We start from the raw sequence: 21,275 nt of genomic DNA, 5'->3' as shown, positions 1-21,275 counted from the left end.
ATAAAAAAAATTATGATATCAAGCATTTTTATTAGCAACCCGTTTCTCCGAAAATTCATTCGAATTATTCTGATATCTCTGAAAATCATTTGAATTGTCCTAGTATAAACTCAATATAATATAAAGGAGCCTAATTGACAATTCAAACATTTTTTGGTATTACGTTGGTATAACGATATTTGTCGGGTACATTAATTTATAATGTATAATAAATAGTATGATTTCTCCATGTTTCTTTCCTAGATGAACATACGCAGAATTTGGCAGCGGCAACGAAAAATAAATCCATCTTTCTCTTTACTCTACTGCCATGTGCAACATTGTCATCTCACAAAACGTATATTCTATTTAGTACCACAACTTTCATGTTAAATCTCTAATTTTTAAACTTTGTAAAGAATCCAGTATCTTTGGTTATGAACTTGTACGATAGAAAAAAATATGCCACTAATTTTATCTTAGATCTAAGACATTAACTGACATTCTGAAGTCAGACTGACAATAAAGTCGATGTAAAAACAATCAATTATACAATGACAACGAAAACTGACATATGATTGACATAAATATATAAACAAATTACACTACCTCAGCAGTCACCACTGAACTGGAATCAAAACAAAGTTTATCTCTATAATATCTTTAGACAAAGTCTCACTAATCTGTGCTTTAATCTTTGAACAAAATTTCGAAATATCGTAATGAAAATAATTTCTCTACCCTCTTTCAATATAAAAAATATAACCAATTAATGTTATTTGTTGGCTATAAATTTTGTTTAGATAGAAATATCCGATTGTAAGAATATAAAATATGGATACACAATTTGGACCAAATTCTATTGAGGAACGAGTAAGTACAACAAAATAATAATGTAAACAGACACTTATTTCTTTCTGCATGCATTAACTGACTAATTTTCTAAAAATTAGTAAATTATAATTGTTATAATAAATATACTATCAAACAATATAATTATAATAAACATAATATATATTTCACACAACAGTATATAGAGGTTAGTTTTTAATTACTATGTTTATTTTAGAATCTTCTCTACAAATTACATCGAAAAATACAAGTATTTCACACTAATGATACACTTTCCAACCGTGGCTATAATTTTGTAACTAGTAGCAGCAAATATGGTGTAGTTTTTATTGCTTCTCCTGATTCAGCTTTATCAGGTAAGTTATAATAAGTACATTGCCAATATTTTTGTTTGAAATCCCTGAAAATTAGACCAACCATTTAAAAATCTGGTTTATATATATATATATATATATATATATATATATATATATATATATATATATATATATATATATATATATATATATATATATATATATATATATATATATATATATATATATATATATATACTTGGTAATGTATAAATTATGCAGGAGATTTTGTCTCGTATATAATGCATAACAATTTGAATAAATCTACAAAGCTGATAAATCTCATAACATAATATTTCTAACTTATGTCTTACATCTTTAATAAAACGATTTATATTCAGTAATTCTTATTACTGAAAGTATATCATATTACTTGATAAAAAAAATTGGGTTATATGAAACTGATCGATTCCATATACCAATAATCAATCAAGTATGCCTTATACTACATTTTGGTAAACATCAATGAATTAAGGCGGCAATAGTCACTTACCATCAGGTGAGCCGCATGCTCGTTTGCCCCCCTTCTTGTAAAAAAAAATTAAGTCAAACCATACTTTTAAGGTTAATGTTTATCTTTTATGATCATTGAAATTACATAATGTGAAAGAATATTTCATCTATTTCTCATGTTCTTGAAACCAATTTTAAATTAGGATATCACCTCTAATATAATTTTTTTTCAATGCAGTTTATCAGCTTAGTCAACTGATTGACAAAGATAACATACCTCAACATATTTCGGTGAAACTAGGAGAAAAACCATCTCACATTGCTGTAAGCTGTGATCAGGAGTTGTTGGCAGTAACTGGTGGCCAACAACTATATATTTACAAAGTAATTGACTTTGAAAATCAGGTAAATTGATTTTTTCTTTATAGTAAAACCTAGAAACTTGATACTAAAGAATGATGACATCATACAAGTAATAGTAATTCTAAAAAGGACTTAGGTCACTGGTTATTTGACTATAATTATATTATTTATTTCCACTACCATTAGTATGTGTGTAATTGTTAGTTCTCTAAGATTAAATTACCTCCTCATGACATGTCCACTTGATTCATGTTCATATTCTTTTGATCCTTTTTATTACATATTATATTAATATATTCTATTCATATTAAGAAGAGTAAATTTATTTTCCAGAATGTTTCACCATCGGCATCAATTAGATGTGATGTAGACCCAAACACATTTGTGTCTGCACTGCAATGGAATCCATGTATCCCAGATGCCATTGCTTTAGCATTTTATGATGGTACACTGCTTGCTATACAAGTTTCTACTGGACAAATTAACAAAGTGCAATCAAATGCAAGGTAGCTAATGTTGAAACAGAAACCTTTTTATTTCTATCCTACTAATATTATGTGAAAGTATGTAAACAGGTTTGGATGTTTCTCATACCTGCACTTTATATGGTTAAATATATTGATTTATAATTAATATCATATGTATATATTTTATAATTTGTAAGTCGATATAGATATGTTTGTAACTGTTCACCTGCAACAATTTTTAAATATTTTTCACTACATATTTATATTTTTTCAAAGTTTGATTTGGAGAAAATGCCATATACCATTAAGTAGGCCTTTTGTACTATTTTTTTTTGTAATATGGTCAATAAAGAATTAATAAATACATATTTATGTTATCTGGTATATTTTACTGTTTATAACTTTTCTTTATTTTCACATTATACTGTTAAGGTCCAAAAACATAGTTTTAAAAATGCAATCTTTGATATTTTTAATGATATCCATATATCTTCACCAAATTCCATAAATCAGTGGATGTAAACACATATAAATGTGCTGACATAGAAGATTTTAAGATGTAAATTGTAATTACCAAAAACAGTAATTAACTGAAGAAATAAAGATTTTTTTATTGTGACCTATGTTAATTTTAGATGCATTTGTTGGAGTCCGAAAGGCAAACAACTGGTTACTGGCAACAGTGATGGTACTCTCTGTCAGTACAAACCTAATCTTGCACCAGCTAAATCGGTCCCAGCGCCAAATTTATTTGATGGCGCGCCAGTGGAAGCTCTTGCTATTTATTGGATATCCACATTTCAATTTGCCGTCGTTTATAAAAATGCTACGCAAAACAGTCGCCCAGGTAAAAAGTTGAATGAAATTTTATGAGTTATTATGTATTTATAGATAAAATTGGAATTATAATGTCATTATTTCATAATGAAAAACCAAATGACCAGAACCATTAAAAAATATTTTCTTTTTAAACATATTCACTCTCTGTTTATCCTTTAGGAACATTTTCCATTTTCCTATAGGTTTTAAAAGTAAAATTAATTTCGTATTATATTACATTTTTATTATTTAGAGTATACATGATTAAAAAAAATCGTAGAATTGTCAATATTATCAATATCAAAAAGTATCTACACAAAGTGTTTAATATATTTTATTAGATATGACTTACATATGTTTTTTAATATGCTTGCAGCTGTGACTATAGTCAATACACCAAAAGCTGGACAACCATCATGTCTCAATTACGAAGATATTTGCTACAGTATGGGATCAAATAGACCTTGGTATTATTTTTTACAAGGATTACCACAATGGTAAGGAGGCATTAATCGATACTTCTAAAACAAAAAAAAAACAATCACATTACCCAAGAACTTCATAAGAAATGGCTGTTTTATGTATAACTATACATATGATGCAAACGAAGTATATAGTATTTAATAATTAATTTTTAGTGCAGATCATGTGCCTGATATGATTTCCTGTCATATATCCAAAGAAAGTATGTATGCAATTTGCATACATACTTTTAGTTAATTTTCTGCTGACCTCTATTATATAGAGAATTCCTGTACAAAATTTCATACTTCGTAACTTAAGATTAAGGTTATGCGTGTCATTTAACCAGTGTTATCAGTGTTAGTTTTATTAAGTAAACCTACAAAAAAATTGACATTTGTATTTTTGATATTTCAGGAATATGATTTTGTCATCATCATCAAATAGTATGGAAATATCGACGTTGGGATCAGCAGATGGTGTTAACTGGCAGCAATGGTGTCAGGTATGCTATGTAGACTACATTTACTTGTTCACTTGACCATTTACAACCACTATTTTTTACTATTTAATTTGTTGAATTGACATTATTCTATTTTATGAATAATCCTTATGTTTTTAAATAATACTATTTAATTCATTATTACATCGTGTGAACTATAAAACATGTATGTAGATAAAATTTTGTTCCCAAGTCTAGCCGTTTTTTTTTTGTCACATACACAGATTATTATCATAACCTATAATGATTTTAAATTTGTATGTGGGAATGAAACATTTTACTGCGATAGAAAGTTCCTTATCATCTTGACCTAGTTGTTATTACCACATCAAATCTCATCAAGAACCAATAAGTAGTTTTAGCATCCTGTGCGCACAAACACAGACCATTTTTAATTTATTCTTCCTTTATATTTGTAGTCAGATGAAGCTAGACCAGAACTACCTCTGACAGATAAGAAGATAGAAAACTATCCAGTTGGAATATGCATTGATACTTGTGCTATACATCAGCTACCATGGGGTTCGTTGTTTTGTCTTACTAGATTAGAGATTCTATTAATTATATTTTATCTAAGTACTTTGGCCTGTTTATTACTTTACACCTTTGCTTCTGTCTTATGCTATGCACTGAATTAGGGGTATGGTAAAATATATATTTATAGTAAAGAAAAAAAATAGAAACAACAATTTATCACTCTTAATCTGTATGAGATATTGTAAAATTAGAACTTGAAGTATAAAACAGCTTTACAATTTGTTAAATTATTCTGTGTGATATTGTAAAAGTGTAAGTGTAATACTGTTAAATAATTTTAGCCAAGTTACAGTGATAATGATGTGTAATGTATCTATTTCCTTATACGAATTATCAGTCTATATATACTTTAACATTTATTATTTTAGGAGAAAACGAAGTATTACCCCACATGCCTCTATTACACGTGGTGTCACAAACTGGTTTACTAACAATATTCAACATCATCAACTTGAACAAACAAGCTGTTCAATTGTGTACACCGCCACAAGGCCTCACGTTACCCGCTGCTGCCATGATAGAGGCCATACCTGGTGAAGCGCCACAGGTTCAATCTGCGCCGGTACCAACTCCAACTCCAGTGATACAACAAATTGTAAGCAACAATTATATTTTAAGCATCTTTGAAAAGATTCTTTATCGTACACAAAAATTAATATGACAAAATAAGTCTATTAATATGTAATGTGAATGATGGTAATGATGGATATATGTTTAATATTTTTTCACGCAAAAACTAGTTAGCCGATTTATGAATGAAATTTGGTACACGGGCAGGTTATATCCTAATATTTCATTCATGCGTATGGAGCCGCAGAATATAGCTACATAATAAACACAAAATCAAGCTTATCTCTAAAATAGTTCTTTCAGTAAACCCAACATAAGATAATCAGACAGTTAATTCGTGCTCAAAAGCATGAAAGCATAATTGATTCAATGTAACAAATTTTCAACCGATTTTAAAAAGATGAAGGTTCTCGATTTGGTTATATTGTTTTTATGTTTGTCTTTCAGATAAGTTCTGTAAAGTGTTTATCAAAATCAATTTAGTAGTTTATTTTTTAATCGTAATGACTAATTTTGCCATGATTGTAGTTATCATTGCAAATAAATAGATATTTATTCATATAATTTTCCCTAATTAAATATATTTGTCTTGGTATGCTATTGTTTTACTGTCCAGAATTATTTCAACCTCTTCACGATTGGTTAAAATTTTAGTCATTCTTCATTATTTATTCTTTTTTCCAAAACTTTATGAAAGAATTTAGAACAGGCCTTGATTGTCTTGGTTTTGTGTGGGCTTTTTTTCTAAGAGGAACATGGTATTTGGATTGAAATGTATATTAGTTTTATTTTGGATTTTCGGGGTAACGACCTCTATTAATCTAAACTTTGATTCTTCATCTTCACACAATATAGCTACAATGTTATTTTTCGTGTCATTCCAACTTGTCCAGTCTTACTTTTAAATATTGATTTTCCAATTTTAAATCAGTGAGATTTTTAATTATTGGATTCGTCCATTCTTTGTAATATTTGGTTTGTTTGCTTTTGCATTTCGAGTTTTATTCTATCAAAAAACATTGCCATGTCCGTTTCTTTCGTTTTGTGTTTGTATTATGGTTAGTTGGTAATGAGGAAATATTTTTGTAGATCATTCAACACTAACAGTAAGCAGCGTAAGTGTCAACCAGACTGATACTTTATTAAATGTGAATTGTGGGTAGACTGCACCTTAGAATGGGGTGAATAGAATTCCTCTGCTTGTTGGTTGAATTTTTACTGTTTTCTTTACAGTTTTTTATTCTGGAACTATCACTTGTAAGTTTTATTTCACTGGCGATTTTTTGGATAAATCCGTACAAAATTGTAAATATTATTTAAATGCACGAATGTAACTTTATGTGTTGGCATTTTGACAGGTATTTTTTTATCTAATGTTATTTAAATTGGTTTTTATAATGTAACTAGCTTCTTGCCCGCTACTTTTTACACGTAAATTTCAGAAGTAGGAAAAGTAATTAAAAAGACCACTTCTAACTGGCGTATCAACAACAAAAACAAACACCAGATTTGATGTTAGAACTTCAGAAATAGAACTATGAAACCCGCATCAAAGTTGCAATAGTTTTTGCGTGATGTCGAAACAAACACAATTCCTAATAATTTCAGTAACACAGTAAACAGACTAATTTCTAATAATTAATAAAATTATTTCTAATAAAATTATTTTTTGTGGTCTACTGTTCTTATGACGACATCTTATATTAATATTTCTTAAATATAATCCATGTATAGACACCGTCTAATTAAAAGCATTCGCACTTATAATTATCGTAGTATTATTCGCTTTTTTTAGCCACAACCAATTGCGGTACCTCAACCTACAGTCGCTTCAGTGCCGGCATCATCAATCTCTACGAGCCTGTTTGCGTCCTTGCCTACTAGTACTCCTGCCAAACCTACAACTATGCAACCACTGCAAGTACCCCAAGCAATTCCTGCAGGTAGTATAACTGTTATGTATCTTTTTTTAAATAACTTTTAAGACAATCCCCTTTATTCTTAAAAACAAAAACTTTCTGCAAACTTATTTTAACTATTACACTGTTTTGTCACTTTATTTCAAATTAAGAATTTAGTGTAAAAAAAAGATACAAAACAGTTCCATGGTTAAAATAAGTTTACGAGAGCTTTGATGTTTTTATAGATAAGGGGGGAGTTTAGTAATATTACTAAATAAACTAAGTAATAGTGACACTTACTTACTTTTCTTTGTGAATGTGACAATACCGGAAACTCTCTTTTTTCTGTCCCCCATAGATCTGTTTCGCTCACTCTCACGTGTTTGCTATTCACGCCACACATATGATGAGCGAAATGCATATTTATGCGTTGCCATTCCTGAGGACTCGGGTGTTATTCCTCTGTACCCTGTAAATTCACTGCCATATCCCACCCTTCAAACCGAAACACAGCCATGCAAACACAACTGTTTCACGATGGAAACACGAATGGGACAGAGGTACCCAAGCAAACGACATTTGTACAAATTTTATAGTTTTTATGGCTGCCACACTTTATTTTTCATAAGTTTAGGTAGTCACAACTCTATCCATGTATATGATAATAAATTCTACCTCTGAGAAATCTCACCGAAAATTCAATTTCGATAAGTCAGCAATGTCAGCCATTAAATATTATTTTTATAAAATAATTATTAAATTCATGCTTTACACAAAATGCAATTTCAGGACCTACTTTACAACTTAGTGAACAAAAACCAGTTGAAATTAAGTCGGGACCAATAAATCCACCCCAAAACCAATTTCCGGTAAGACTGTTTTCAAAATTACTTATTTAATTAAAAAAAAATCGTATAACACTAATTTTAAGTGACTGCGTCTGTAGTTTTATTGTGTAATTTATATTATGCAATTAGTCATCATTTTTAAATATATTTGTAGAGCAATAACTGCTTGACGTGAAGCAAAATCTACATGTAGATTGTACATGTGAAATGTAATTCTATGTTTCAATTTGAAATATTTTCATTTTAATGTATACATACATATACATACATACATAACATCTCATAGTTTACTGGTTACATTATTTCAAAATATATTTTTTTTTTATAATTATGTAATCTCAAATAAACTGTGATATATTAAATGTTAAATATAATCCCATAAATTTTCTGTAATTCCACAGTTACAACCCAAACCTACGCCTTTGGAAATTAAACCGCAACCGTCAATAAAGGCCCAGGAAGCCAATGCAGCATTGAAGGCCGAACAAGAGCAGGCAAACAAAATTAAAGCTAACCAAGAATTAAAGAATATGCTGGTCAGAGAAGTCAACGAATTCCAAATGGAGCTATATAAATTTATGTTGAAGACGAGGGAAACTCAAGCAAAAGTAATGTATTAATATATATAAAATCATTGTCACAGTCAATAACAACCATTAACTTCTCATTTTATTTTTCCTATGTACTTGTGTACAGATTTATCTATACTCTCCCCTTAAGAATAGTAAGGCTAATAAATAGTAGCCATATTGTCATATTATCTTACTAGTTAATTTATTTTAAACTATTACCTGCAATTTGATCAGGATATAATCACTCACTGACTGGGATAAAAAGTAGCATATGTCCTTCTGTGTCTCAATAGTAAGTTTATATGAAATTTTCTAGAAATAAGTCATTAAGGCCCTAAGAGGTAACAAAGAAACAAACTCACTTTCACATTTATACCATTAGCAAGGATTAAGAATTTAGTTTTGTTTTTTCGAAAGACAGGACAATAGTTATAATTATTAGATTATAAATAAAGAGTTATTTTATAGTTGCAACGGGATCTACAGTCCATCAACTCGAACTTCAACCTTCAATCAATGGACACTGAAGAGTTAAAAAAGGAATGCTCTATTGAAGAGCTTCGATCTGCCATTGTGCAACTTAAATTGGAATTGGTGAAAGCATGTGCGGTAGTTGCAGAGGCCCGAACACATGCAGAGTAAGTAATACAGTTTTTAAATCATAGAGGTTACAAAAAGCATATGACATGCCTGATAATAAACAGTTGTAGTACTATTACTTGATAATATTCCACTATGTTGATTTTAAAATCAGCATAATGCAATTTCATTAATAGTTACTCAAAATAATTATACCTTATGTAAAGTTTTATTGCTTAAAATAAATTATTGTATTAAAAAAAAATTGTTTGTATAAATAATATTATAACTGTGAACTATTTAAAATAGTAACGAATAATTGAAATAATAATTATGTTTACTGATTGTTCTAGAAGATTAATATATTATTATGGAAAATTAATCTAAATTATATTAATTTTATCAATATTATCAAATAGCAATGATAGAAAATGACATTTTATCTTCTTGTAACTTTATATTTTTTGAATGCTTTTTTACATACTTTTTTTGTTTTCTTTTAACAGTTCAAAAGATTTACACGAGTGGACACAAGCCGATCCTTTAACTACGAAGCGTGTCGCATCCGTAAAAAAGTTAGCATATTACGTGCAAAATCAAGTGGAACAAGCACATAAAGCACTGGATTATAAATGGAATGAAGTATTGTCAAAGGATCAGAAAATGAAGAAGTATTAATACATTTTAGCAATATTAATTTTTTATATTTAATTTGTTGTCATTCATACATAACTATATGTCTCAGAGGCAACATAAACAAATGAGATCTCTATATGCGTAAAAGTGTGTAAACACATTGTTCCTTTTTTCCAGCGATTACTTTTTGGAACGTTAGAAGGACCTAATTCTCTTAACTTTGTAAAAAGTGTCAGTTTGTGAGAAGTAACTCTAGGTGATGGCCTACATTGAACATTTTTAGTAACATCAAAAATGCATTAATAAACGCATATAATAGATTTATTTGGATATGATGCATTATGTATTATATACTTAGTGTAATAAGTCCCAATGACAAAGTCAATATTTACTAAAGGCAAGATTTTCAGTTGACACTTATCGTAATACTACCATGTTAACTTCTTGTGAACAATATGTTTTAAGTAGTTTTCTATATATTCTTATTTCTATTCAAATAAAATGAAAAAAAAACATACTTTACCAGGCCAGGACAATACATGATACGTCCAATATTAGACGACGTGTACCAACCACTGGTAAAGCAACAAGAGATACTGTGTCGTCAACAAGCTATGCTTAAGACACTGAGAAACACACTCAAGGAGTGCGAAGTAACGCCAGTTTTCAAATCCACCTCTTTATTGAGAAGTACGCCGTTTAGAAATAAGTAAGTATCAGTAATATTTATAGTAATTAGCTATCCTTTATCAGTAAGGCTAAAGGTTCTTCCATAAAGTTAAAATGACGTGTTTTAGAAGAAGGCATGACCTATGTCTCGCCTTCATTATTTTTTCAATAAAAAGCCAGGGAAAGTTTAGTATTTAGAAAATTGCAATATACAAATTGTATAAACAGTTAATTTTTATAACAAAAAAAGAGAAATAAATATTGTTTTACATTATTTATTTTATAGAAATGTTTTTGATGGAATTATTAAAAGTGGTAGGAATAATATGGTAGTATAATGCACATAATTTTTATAAATCAAGTTAATTATATATAACCATGTATATATGTTACAGAGATCCATTATCGAAACTGACTAAGAACATCTTAAATATGAGTATTGAACCACAAACAACTAAATCCAAAGAATCAATACTTAGCGCGCAGAAACTCGACGCACTTAGAGACATGTTATCAAATCATAAAACGGTGAAAATTAAACCAGTGAATGTGGATTTGAGGCAACAGTTGGCAGCAATGAAAATCAGTTATGAAAAGAGTTTAAAAGAAAAGTTAAATCAACCCCAAGTGGTTGTTAAATCTGAACCTGATGTTCAACCATCAAGTTTTGCACCTGTACCTGTCACAGGTATTATTTTAAGTAATTAATATTTATATGAGTATATTAACAGTCCACTAATCACTAATGCTACTGGTATATTTTATAGTATATATATTGATATATTATTAAAAGTAAATTAAAAAAAGGTATATTTTAATTTATAAGGTGTATTATTAAATTTTTAATTCCATTCAAGCACCAGTAACGAATATGGTAAAAATAGAGAGAACATCAGAGCCAGATATACTTAAGCAGCAACCTATATCTATACCATCGTTTACGCCGGTTAACAGCTTCAAACCAAAAATACCTCCACCTGCAATTTCTAATGTCGCTAGAACATTATTTACTAATGGTAAGTACCAAATCAGGTCAGTCTTTGAAATTATTAACACAAAATAAAAAGCTACTAAATTGTCGTAAAAATGCAATACATGTGTACATTATTTTTCTGAATATACAGCAAATATTTGCACAATAAAGACTAACTATAAGCAAAATTCTTTCTCTAATATTAATAGTATTACTACATACTATTGTACCAGAGTTTTGTTGAAATATTTTATAAGCTTCGATCAACACTAACTGTATAGGCCAAGTTTATAACCGACCAAACCAAAAAAAAAAACATTAAAATATATCGTATCGGTTCCGAAATACTGCTGCTGGAAGTTGATTCCAAAGAGTGGTTGTGCGTGGAAGAAAGTGCTTTGAAAAACGCACGGTGGAAGACCGCCACTCGTCCAGATGGTTGGGATGAAACTTTAGTTTATGGCGGATTGTACGGTAGTGAAAATCAGCAGCAGGTATCAATCCGAACAATTCCTCAGAGCACTCCCCATGATAAATTCGGTAGAAGATGCACAGAGATACAACATCTTTGCGCAGTTTCAATGGGTTGTGTCGAACATTAAGGCGTTGATTATCAATAATTCGAGCCGCCCGTCATTGAAAGCGGTCTAACGGAAGAAACTGGTACTGTGCCGCTCCTGCCCATTTAAGCGAGAACAGTATTCCATATGCGGCCTGACTTGAGTTTTATACAATTTCAGGCAGTATTCCGGCATGAAAAACCGTTTCACTCTATTGAGCACTCCTAACTTTTTAGAAGCTATCTTAACTTTTTCGCTCGCTCTTTTTCGTCGCTAGATATATCGATGCCCAGAACTTCTAGACTCGACTTATTATCAAGGGAAGTGCCCTGAAAGTGAGGAGATACGACAAACGACGTCTTTTTTGCGGTGAACCCGTAGACTTGTGTCTTCTTGGGGTTAAATTGGACAAGATTGTCTTCGAAACTTGATCGAGTGAAGTTTCCATTTCAGATACAAATCTATTCTGGAATTTATCGATATGTGCCCGCGAGATGTTTGCATGACCGATATATAATGCATCTCCTGTACTGTCGTCTGCATAGCAATGAACTTACTGATCTGTAACATATCATTGATATGCAGAAGAAACAGGGTCGGAGATAATACACAGCCTTGCGGGAAACCTGCATTTACAGGTTTTAAATCAGAGCATGCTCCGCCGACTACGACTTTAATGCTACGTTCCTTGGGAAAACTGGTGACCCAAATGCACAATCTCGCAGGCAACAATTTTAGTTTACAAAGATTTCAACCATGACGTAATTCCTGATCAGCAATGTTAAGATTACCATTGTTTAAGCTGTTATTTCGTTAGATCCTAATTTTTGTAATTTTAAACCACAAACTCCAAGAGGAACATTGTATTATGTTTATTGGAAGTTGCCATCTGTTACGTAATAAATATTATAATTTAAGTCTTTTTCTTTCAGAGCCGAAATCAGAGCCCGCAAAGCCTCAACCTCAACTTCCGCAAGTACAAATACAATCACAACCGATTCTAAAGCCAAAAGAACAATTGTTTACATTTTCTACACCAACAGGGGGAGGCGCGTCAGCAAACACACGAAGCGTACTGAAAGATTTGTTACAAAGCAAATCTCAAGCAAATGTTGATGTCAAGAATGACGCCAATACTTTTATGGGACAGAGAATATGTTCACCCACTGTGTTTGCTCGTGAGTGCTTTATTATTTTTCAACTTTATATATTATTTATGAGTTATTTTGATTTTCAGTACTTACAATTACTGTTATTATATAGCATAAATTTTATTTTATTTTATGAAATTAAACATTTACGCTATAGAACCATATATTGGCATCTTCAAAATGTTAGAGAATCTTTATATTTTCAGCACCTATTGGACAACCGCATATTAACAATCCTCCGTCGCAAATGACATCTGGACCATCTGCTGTGTTCACAGCCAAACCAATATCAGATATAACTAACATGTTCACTAAATTCCAACCACAAACATTTGTACCAGAATCAAAACCTCAAACAGTAAAACCAAAGTCTTCTGAAACAGGGGAACTAGAAGGGATAACAAAATTAGAAATTAAAAAGGAAGAAAAGCCATTGACAAATCTGTTTGGAATGAAAACGTCTACCCCATTGAGTGCAAGTTCATTTAATGTACCAGACGCTCAGAAAACACAAGACAAAGCTCCAGTTAAACAAATTGACAAAATTGTTGAAAAAATTAAAGAAAACACACCAGAAAAAACAGCCGAAATTGTAGAAAAAAGTGACAGTGGACCTAAATTATTTGAAACACAAAGCTCTAATAAAACTTCCATTTTTGGTGATAACGCACAACCGAATCTGATAAGCAGCAGCTCTTTTTCATCTTCAAGTTCGTATCTATTTAAAACTCACATTTTATTTTTTATTTTGATAGTCACGCCCTAGTAGCTGATAATTTTATTATTGAATTTATAATTTCAAGTTTATTACGTTTTAGGCGAAACCTCGAAACCAATAGAAGTTAAAAGTGAAAATAAAACGAGCATTCCTAAGTCAATAGAGAATATTGAATCAAGCACAACTTCTACTACAGGCGCGTCATTCTTATTTGCTTCTGCTAACGCCACATCACCAACTAGTACGTTCATTTATTCCTGGTATTTGAAATAAAATATATCCTTTTTCTTTTACTACTTATTAAATAAAATTTTTATTCCAGTATCAAAACCGCAACCAATATTCCCAACATCTGTTCCAGTTGTGACTTGTGCTACTGATACAAGTACTAAATCATCATCTACTGACACAGCCACAGCATCTTCCGCATCTTCTATATTTAGTACTGCGGTTGCTTCACAATCACAATTTACGGTATCTAAAACACCTACAACACAAACTGGATCTATTTTTAGTACATCCCCCACATCAACTGGAGCATTTGCAGCTACAGGGTCAATATTTGGTACTGTGACTTCTACTATTGCAAACTCTAGTTTTGATACCACTACACAATCAGTTGTTACTAATACTACTGCCAAGCCATCAGCGTTTAGTTCTCCCACATCGGTTTCTCCATCTTCTGTATTTGGACCTGCAGCAACGCAATCTGTTTTTGGATCGCCCACATCAGTATTTGCAACAACGACTACTACCCAATCCTCAATATTTGCGACATCTACAACCTCTGTCTTTGGGTCTCAACCATCTACTCAAGCATCTGCTTTTGCAACATCTACTGCTTCAAATGTTTTTGGTACAACTACCACTACGTCAACTTCTATCTTTACTAGTACCCCTGCAAGTACTTCTCAAAACGTATTTGGCGCGTCCCCAGCTACTACTCAAGCATCTGTATTTGGGAATCCAGTTACTAGTCAATCGTCCTTTGGTTCTACTTCTCCATCGTCTGTATTTGGCGCAACCTCTACACAAACATCTGTTTTTGGAACACCAACTTCAACAACCCAATCGTCTATTTTTGGAAGCGCAACTCAAACTAGTCAAACGTCATTGTTTGGAACTGCTACCCAAACAACTCAAGCGTCTATATTTGGATCTCCCACACAGACAACGCAAGCGTCTGTCTTTGGAACTCCTACACAGACAACGCAAGCGTCTGTATTTGGATCCCCTACACAGACAACGCAAGCGTCCGTATTTGGATCTCCTACACCGACAACGCAAGCGTCTGTATTTGGATCACCCACACAGACAACACAAGCGTCTGTATTTGGAACTCCTACACAAACAACACAGGCATCAATATTTGGTACTCCTACGCAGACAACACAAACATCTGTCTTTGGAACTCCTACACAAACTACACAAACCTCTGTGTTTGGTACCCCTACTCAAACAACACAAGCATCTATCTTCGGAGGAACTCCAACTACTTCATCATCAAGCGGATCATTATTTGGAAGTGCTGAAACAAATTTATTTGCATCAGCAAGTATATCAACTACTAGTGCCCCATCGCAGTCGAGCGGAGGAAATATTTTTGGCGGAGGGTAAGATTATTTAAATACCTATATTTTTATAAACTCAATATGTAGTCTTAAAAATATTAAAAATTATTTACTACATTTTACTACATTTTACAGAACTGGTTCAGTCTTCGGTAGCGGCAACACCAACATATTTGGAGCCAAATCAGCATTTAGTAGTCAGTCCAATACATCACCTTCTTCCATATTCGGTGGAGGTGCTACATTTGGTCAGAAACCAGCTAACAACTTCTGGTCTGGAGGAAATGCAAGTGGAGGTGGTTTTGGGTCAGGCTTTGGTATGTACAATTTTAAATAATATATTTGTCTGTAAACATGTCATATGAATACTTTTTTGTTGTATGATATTCCATAGTTCTATTAATTGTGAAACTTTGACTAAACATAATAGACCTATTATACTGTAGTATAACTATACTAAGAAGGTCAATAGAGACCAAAACTAAAAGAGTTGACGACAGCTGCAATATTCAAAATAAGGAAATATACTGCAATCAACGCTATAATTTTTATTTGCTTAAAAAACATATTAACAGGAAACTTAAAAGTCACTTTGATCATTTATGGTACTGATTTTAGGAACACGTTTTTGTTAAGAAAAATCTGATTATACTTTTTTTGACTAACTTTTGTTGACTGCAATTTTTTTTCCTCATTTTTGTTTTTGCGTACATTATTCGATGTCTTTCGTGATCCCTTATTTTATCGAAAGAGTTTACTCTCACATGTTGGTTTTATATCATTTTTTGTTTTATATATAATTTGTATAGCTTATAAAAAAATATTGTCCTGTAGGTCAACAAGCTACAACTCAGGCAGCATCAATATTTGGTAGTGGCTCCGGGGGAAGCTTTAGCGCGCCTAGTACCGGACAGCCTTTCGGTAGTCCGCAACAAAACGCTAATTTCGGTGAAAACAAACCTTCTGTCTTTGGGTCGCCACAACAGCAATCAAGTTAGTATTTTAATTATATATATTGTGCGGCTCATGTACCTGAGAGCATTGGAGAGTCGCTTGTAGTTGTTAAAAAGACTATTATGGAGAAAATACTTGTTTTAATTGAAAGCAAGTAAAAAATACGGTTGTAAGTTGAGTATGTAGTGCTGCCACATGCAAATTAAAATGTTAATATTTACGTTTTAAAGGAAGGGTATCGATAAGACCTCTTTTCCGCCCCAGAATATCGAAAAAAAGTCATTGAACTTGATTTTTTTATATATTCTGAAAGTAGACTATGGGCCTGATAAGAGAATATATTTATAGAAAAAAAATGATACATTTTCAGTATCATTTTGAACAAAAATTACAGACTAAAGTTTGGCGTCCCAAAAATAATATTAATTGTAGTTTTTTTTTTTTCTCTAAATATATTCTCTTATCAGGCACACACAAAAAACATCAAGTTCAATGACTTTTTTTGGTTCGATATTCTGGGGCCGAAAAAAGGCCTTACTTTTTACCCTTCTTTTACAGATGAAAAAAAAAATTGTTTCTAACACGCAGTATAACTTATATTTATTTAACTAAATTTTGACTGTTTCATTCTGTATACCATATTGTTACAGCACCAGCTTTCGGCGGTTCACCTGTCTTTGGATCTAAACCTGTATTTGGACAGTCGGCAACGTAAGAGTTTTATCTTTTATAAGTATATTTTTAATAATGTCACATCCTGACACTGAGAAAGCTGTAATTAACAACATTTTATACTTATCATAAATTCTAATCTGATAAGTGGCATGTGTTTTACTTTCATAGTTTATTTTTAATACGGTTTGACGAGTCTTATCACTAATTATTTAAAGGCATATAAAGTGTTATTAAATTTTTATTAAAAAAAAATATGGAGCGTATGTAAGCGCCTGAGATACTTCTATCTCACTTTTTAAACGTATTATTTTTAAGCGAATTAATGTATTCAAATCTACTGTTTGTGTCACACGTCTTCGCGTAGTCTAAAAGGATATTTATGAAACTTTGCAATCAATATATTTTATTGCGTTGTTTATCGCATATTAATTTTGTTACGATTATAGTTAATTTATTTTTGTCGAACAAAATTCCATATTATTATGAATATATCTATCCCTGCCATAACTTAATTTATTAACGTTTTTATATCTGTACTATAATAAAATTGTAAGGCCAAAAAAGTTTGTACACGTAGTGATTACTTGCTCTGTGGTGTACATTATTATTATTATTTATGATGATTTTATCTGGTTATTTATTTTTTCTAGTTAAAGTTAGCTAGGTAAATAAGATTACCCGAATAAATCATTCTCAAAATACATATTAACCCAAAACTGGTGTAGGTATGTTATTAGAATTTTTACTAGGACCAATTAAATTGTAAAATACAATTAAAATCAACGTTTTATGAAGTCGCGTAGTATGTAGAGGTATTGATTAATTAGTTTACTAAAATAAAATACCAATCAATCGACTAATATAATTCATCCAAAAAAATGATAAAAACAAAGTTTATCTATTCGTGTTCTACCATTTTATAAGTTTCAGCTCTCCGCCTGGTGGTGGCGGATTTGGTTCATTCGGCGGATTTAATAAAAGTCCGGGTGGCGGGTTCGGCGCCCCCGCGACCTTTGGTGGTGGAGCAACTTTCGGCGGGTCAGCGTTCGGTGGGTCCTCGCCGGGTAAAGTGTTCGGTGGCTCCTCCCCTAGCCCTGGTATGTATAAATACTCGTTCACACAGCCTGGTTTAAAAAGGAAAAAAAATTTGATTGCTTTTAATTAGTGTTCGTTGACGTAATGCTTATTTTTACATTTCACATATTTGTCAATACTCGAGTATTCTCATATAACAATGATATGATAGAAATAAACCTTGTTTCAATGATCTTAAACACTATTTTAAACCCTATCAAAGTATACTTTTCTTTGAGTCGGTCTGTGTGAATGGACAAAATAGGAAATAAAATGTTGTCTACAATGAATCAATAATTATCCTATTAATACTGTAAAATGCGAAAGTTTGTTACTACAGATGCATGGAGGTTTGTTATTCTTTTATGTAAAAACTATTGCACGGATTTGAACAAAATTTAGTACACAGGAAGGTCCTAACTTAGCGCATATCACTGATTCACACATTATATACTGATTCAATCGATCGAAGCCGCGGGATATAATTGGTATTTAAATTTCAAATTACATCTGAAATTAACAAAACGACGTAAGATTATATTTCATAACAAGAACCGATTTTAATTGGAGCAAAATCAATTTTTTTGATTGAAAATCTAAACTACTAAACAGGTTTTAACACAATTTATATGGGACCAAACTGTAAGAAATAGATAAAAAGGAGAATTTTCTAAATCAGATAATATAAAAAATGTAACTAAACAAAAAAAAACATCTTTCTTTTTGAACTCAGTTGAAACAGGATTCTGCTAATGTTATAGGTCTTGTAATGGCAAATGGACTGACAAAAGTAACCATTGCCTATAAAATATAGAAAAATAGGATGCGACCCCTCTTTTTTTTTCTTTGGTAACGTTTTAAGAGAAACGCTGCTGCTCATCCCTCGACCATTAAATTTCCTTAGTCGCTTATATCTCGATATACATATTAAAAATAATATTCCTCAGGTTTCGGCTCGCCCACTCAATCAAATGCGACGTTTGAAAGCTTAGCAACTCAAAACACGCTTACATTTGGCAATCTAGCACAACAATCCGGACAACAACCACAGCCGCAGCAACAACCTACGTTCAATACGTGAGTATTTATAACAACTAGGATGTGTCGCAATTATGTTGGAACATCAACATAATTATTACATATTAAATAATTCTATAATCAAGTTTAAAATTAAAATGTTGGAATTAACTACTTTACAATCTAAATATTTCAATGAGGTTTATTCAAAATTTATAGAAATGTAAACGTTGTTTTTAAAGTAATATAATATCTTTAATATTGTGTGTTCATCTGTAATTGTCATATATATATATATATATATATATATATATATAAGATCTAGACTTAATATAATAATACTATTATATGTATAATACATATGTTCTAGATCAGAGCTGTCCAAACTATGACCTGCGGGCCACATGCGGCCCGTGGCTTAAATTGATGCGGCCCGTCAAATCTTTTCTAGCTACTACCAATATTTATGTTGATATTGACAGAATTGTAAAAGATAAATTATGAAAAAATGATACAATCACAAAATAATGATGTTATAGCTGCATTTTGTTTTTACAAATATTTTGCGGTCCTTTAATGAGTTTAGTCATTTTTATTGGCCCTAGGTTCTGTATAGTTTGGACAGCCCTGTAGTAGATGGTCCAATAAATAAATTTCCAAATCACAGACCATAAATTACATAGTGATTTAGTTCTCATAAAGAAATATTTCTCCGTTGACAAGTTAATTTACAAGTAATATTAATTTAGATAGAACTTTGATTAAGATTTCTCAACTTCATTTAAAAAGTTTATTTTATTTATTTTTAACAGAACTACTGGATTAAATTAGATGTCGTAACAAAATGCAATTTGCGTGTATTTTTGTCTCAATAGAACTTTCTTCTGACCGGTTCTGTATATACAGCATAATATCAACATAAAATATGCAATACTACTAGTACTGTGATATATTCTGAACAGTATAAAATTGCACCTCCATAAACTGGATCTAATGTGAATTTAATACATGAAGTCTGTACTCTCTGTATTGTCTTGATTACAGCATTAATTCATTAATTCATTATTACCCTCAATGATGCCAATAAATATATGGTGTATTTTCACGAATATATATACATATTTTACAGATCTCCCTCATTCACCGGTTGGCGCGGCTGATGACAATATTATAAGGAGAGGGCTCTAAGAATGAAACAGTAACAGTGATAATGTTTGTCTCATAAACATAAAATATTATGAGTGATCAATGTGTTACATAATTTCAAATATTAAACACGTATAATGGCTTGTGTATTTATGATATATTCATGTATCAAAAATTGTCTTTTAATAAAATAATGAAAATGTTTCTCATGTGAATCTGTTTTTTTTTTTTTTTGATGATGTTAATACCTAAATATTGGTCAATTTAGAATTATGCATTTGTACGATTATTCGATATCATAAGTGATGACGCTTGTATATACTCTCTTTGTTATGTCATCGTAACGCATCTTTTAAAAAACAAAGTTTAGGTAAGTCATTAAATTTCAAATATTGTTTGAAACGTTACTATTTTTTCCATTATTTTCGTCATACCTACATATAAACTTATTATTCCGTAATGAGGTTAGCACATAATCATAAAGATACCAAAACCTATAGTCCTTATTCTTATGTCAAAACTGTGAAAAATTACTTTACAAAATGAAATCCTGCGGGTGGTGGAGGAATCGTTAGTGATAGAGACTAACCCCATTTGCTAGCGAAATACTCTTTAAGAGCTGTCTTCTTGTGAAACCTATAAACCCTTATGGTTAATTTCTAGTGAATTCGTTATGTGTCAACTGATCCATCCTCGCCTATTATCATTCACTGGAACTCTGCAGGCGTTACTGATAGCGTAAGGCGGGGTCACAATTTTATTATTATCCAAAAAAAGGAATCCTATGGCTCCTCAGGGTGTAAACTGATTACATATATTATATTATCACCACAAATTTCCAGAGCAAAATATAAGTGAGAAAACATTTTAG

At 31.2% G+C, this 21,275-nt stretch overlaps 1 protein-coding gene across 3 annotated transcripts; it reads left to right on the top strand.

The window, feature by feature from the left end:
• The first annotated feature begins 599 nt into the window (after nt 1-599).
• LOC113511022 (nuclear pore complex protein Nup214-like) lies at nt 600-20,619 on the top strand. 3 transcript variants are annotated; one of them, XM_031909282.2, is made up of 27 exons: nt 600-852; nt 1,049-1,187; nt 1,879-2,045; nt 2,337-2,509; nt 3,106-3,317; nt 3,666-3,786; nt 4,169-4,256; nt 4,673-4,775; nt 5,159-5,385; nt 7,156-7,303; nt 8,051-8,130; nt 8,511-8,717; nt 9,150-9,319; nt 9,767-9,931; nt 10,423-10,605; nt 10,961-11,253; nt 11,423-11,581; nt 13,031-13,276; nt 13,456-13,959; nt 14,068-14,208; nt 14,329-15,580; nt 15,674-15,855; nt 16,373-16,531; nt 17,143-17,203; nt 18,092-18,264; nt 19,189-19,318; nt 20,388-20,619. In XM_031909282.2, the coding sequence occupies exons 1-27, from the start codon at nt 814-816 to the stop codon at nt 20,416-20,418; spliced, it is 5,553 nt and encodes a 1,850-aa protein (XP_031765142.1). In that variant the 5' UTR covers nt 600-813; the 3' UTR covers nt 20,419-20,619. The 3 variants fall into 3 exon arrangements, with proteins under 3 accessions (XP_031765142.1, XP_026750394.1, XP_026750385.1); XM_026894593.3 differs by having other exon boundaries at nt 601-852; nt 14,290-15,580; nt 18,098-18,264; XM_026894584.3 differs by having other exon boundaries at nt 601-852; nt 14,290-15,580.
• The last annotated feature ends 656 nt before the right edge of the window (nt 20,620-21,275 follow it).

This window comes from Galleria mellonella, unplaced genomic scaffold (assembly GCF_026898425.1).
Source record: "Galleria mellonella isolate WM207_F2 unplaced genomic scaffold, CSIRO_AGI_GalMel_v1 utg139, whole genome shotgun sequence".
In the NCBI taxonomy this organism is placed as follows: domain Eukaryota; kingdom Metazoa; phylum Arthropoda; class Insecta; order Lepidoptera; family Pyralidae; genus Galleria; species Galleria mellonella.
The sequence above is the reverse complement of the archived record's forward strand: the minus strand, read 5'-3'. Positions and strand labels throughout refer to the sequence as shown.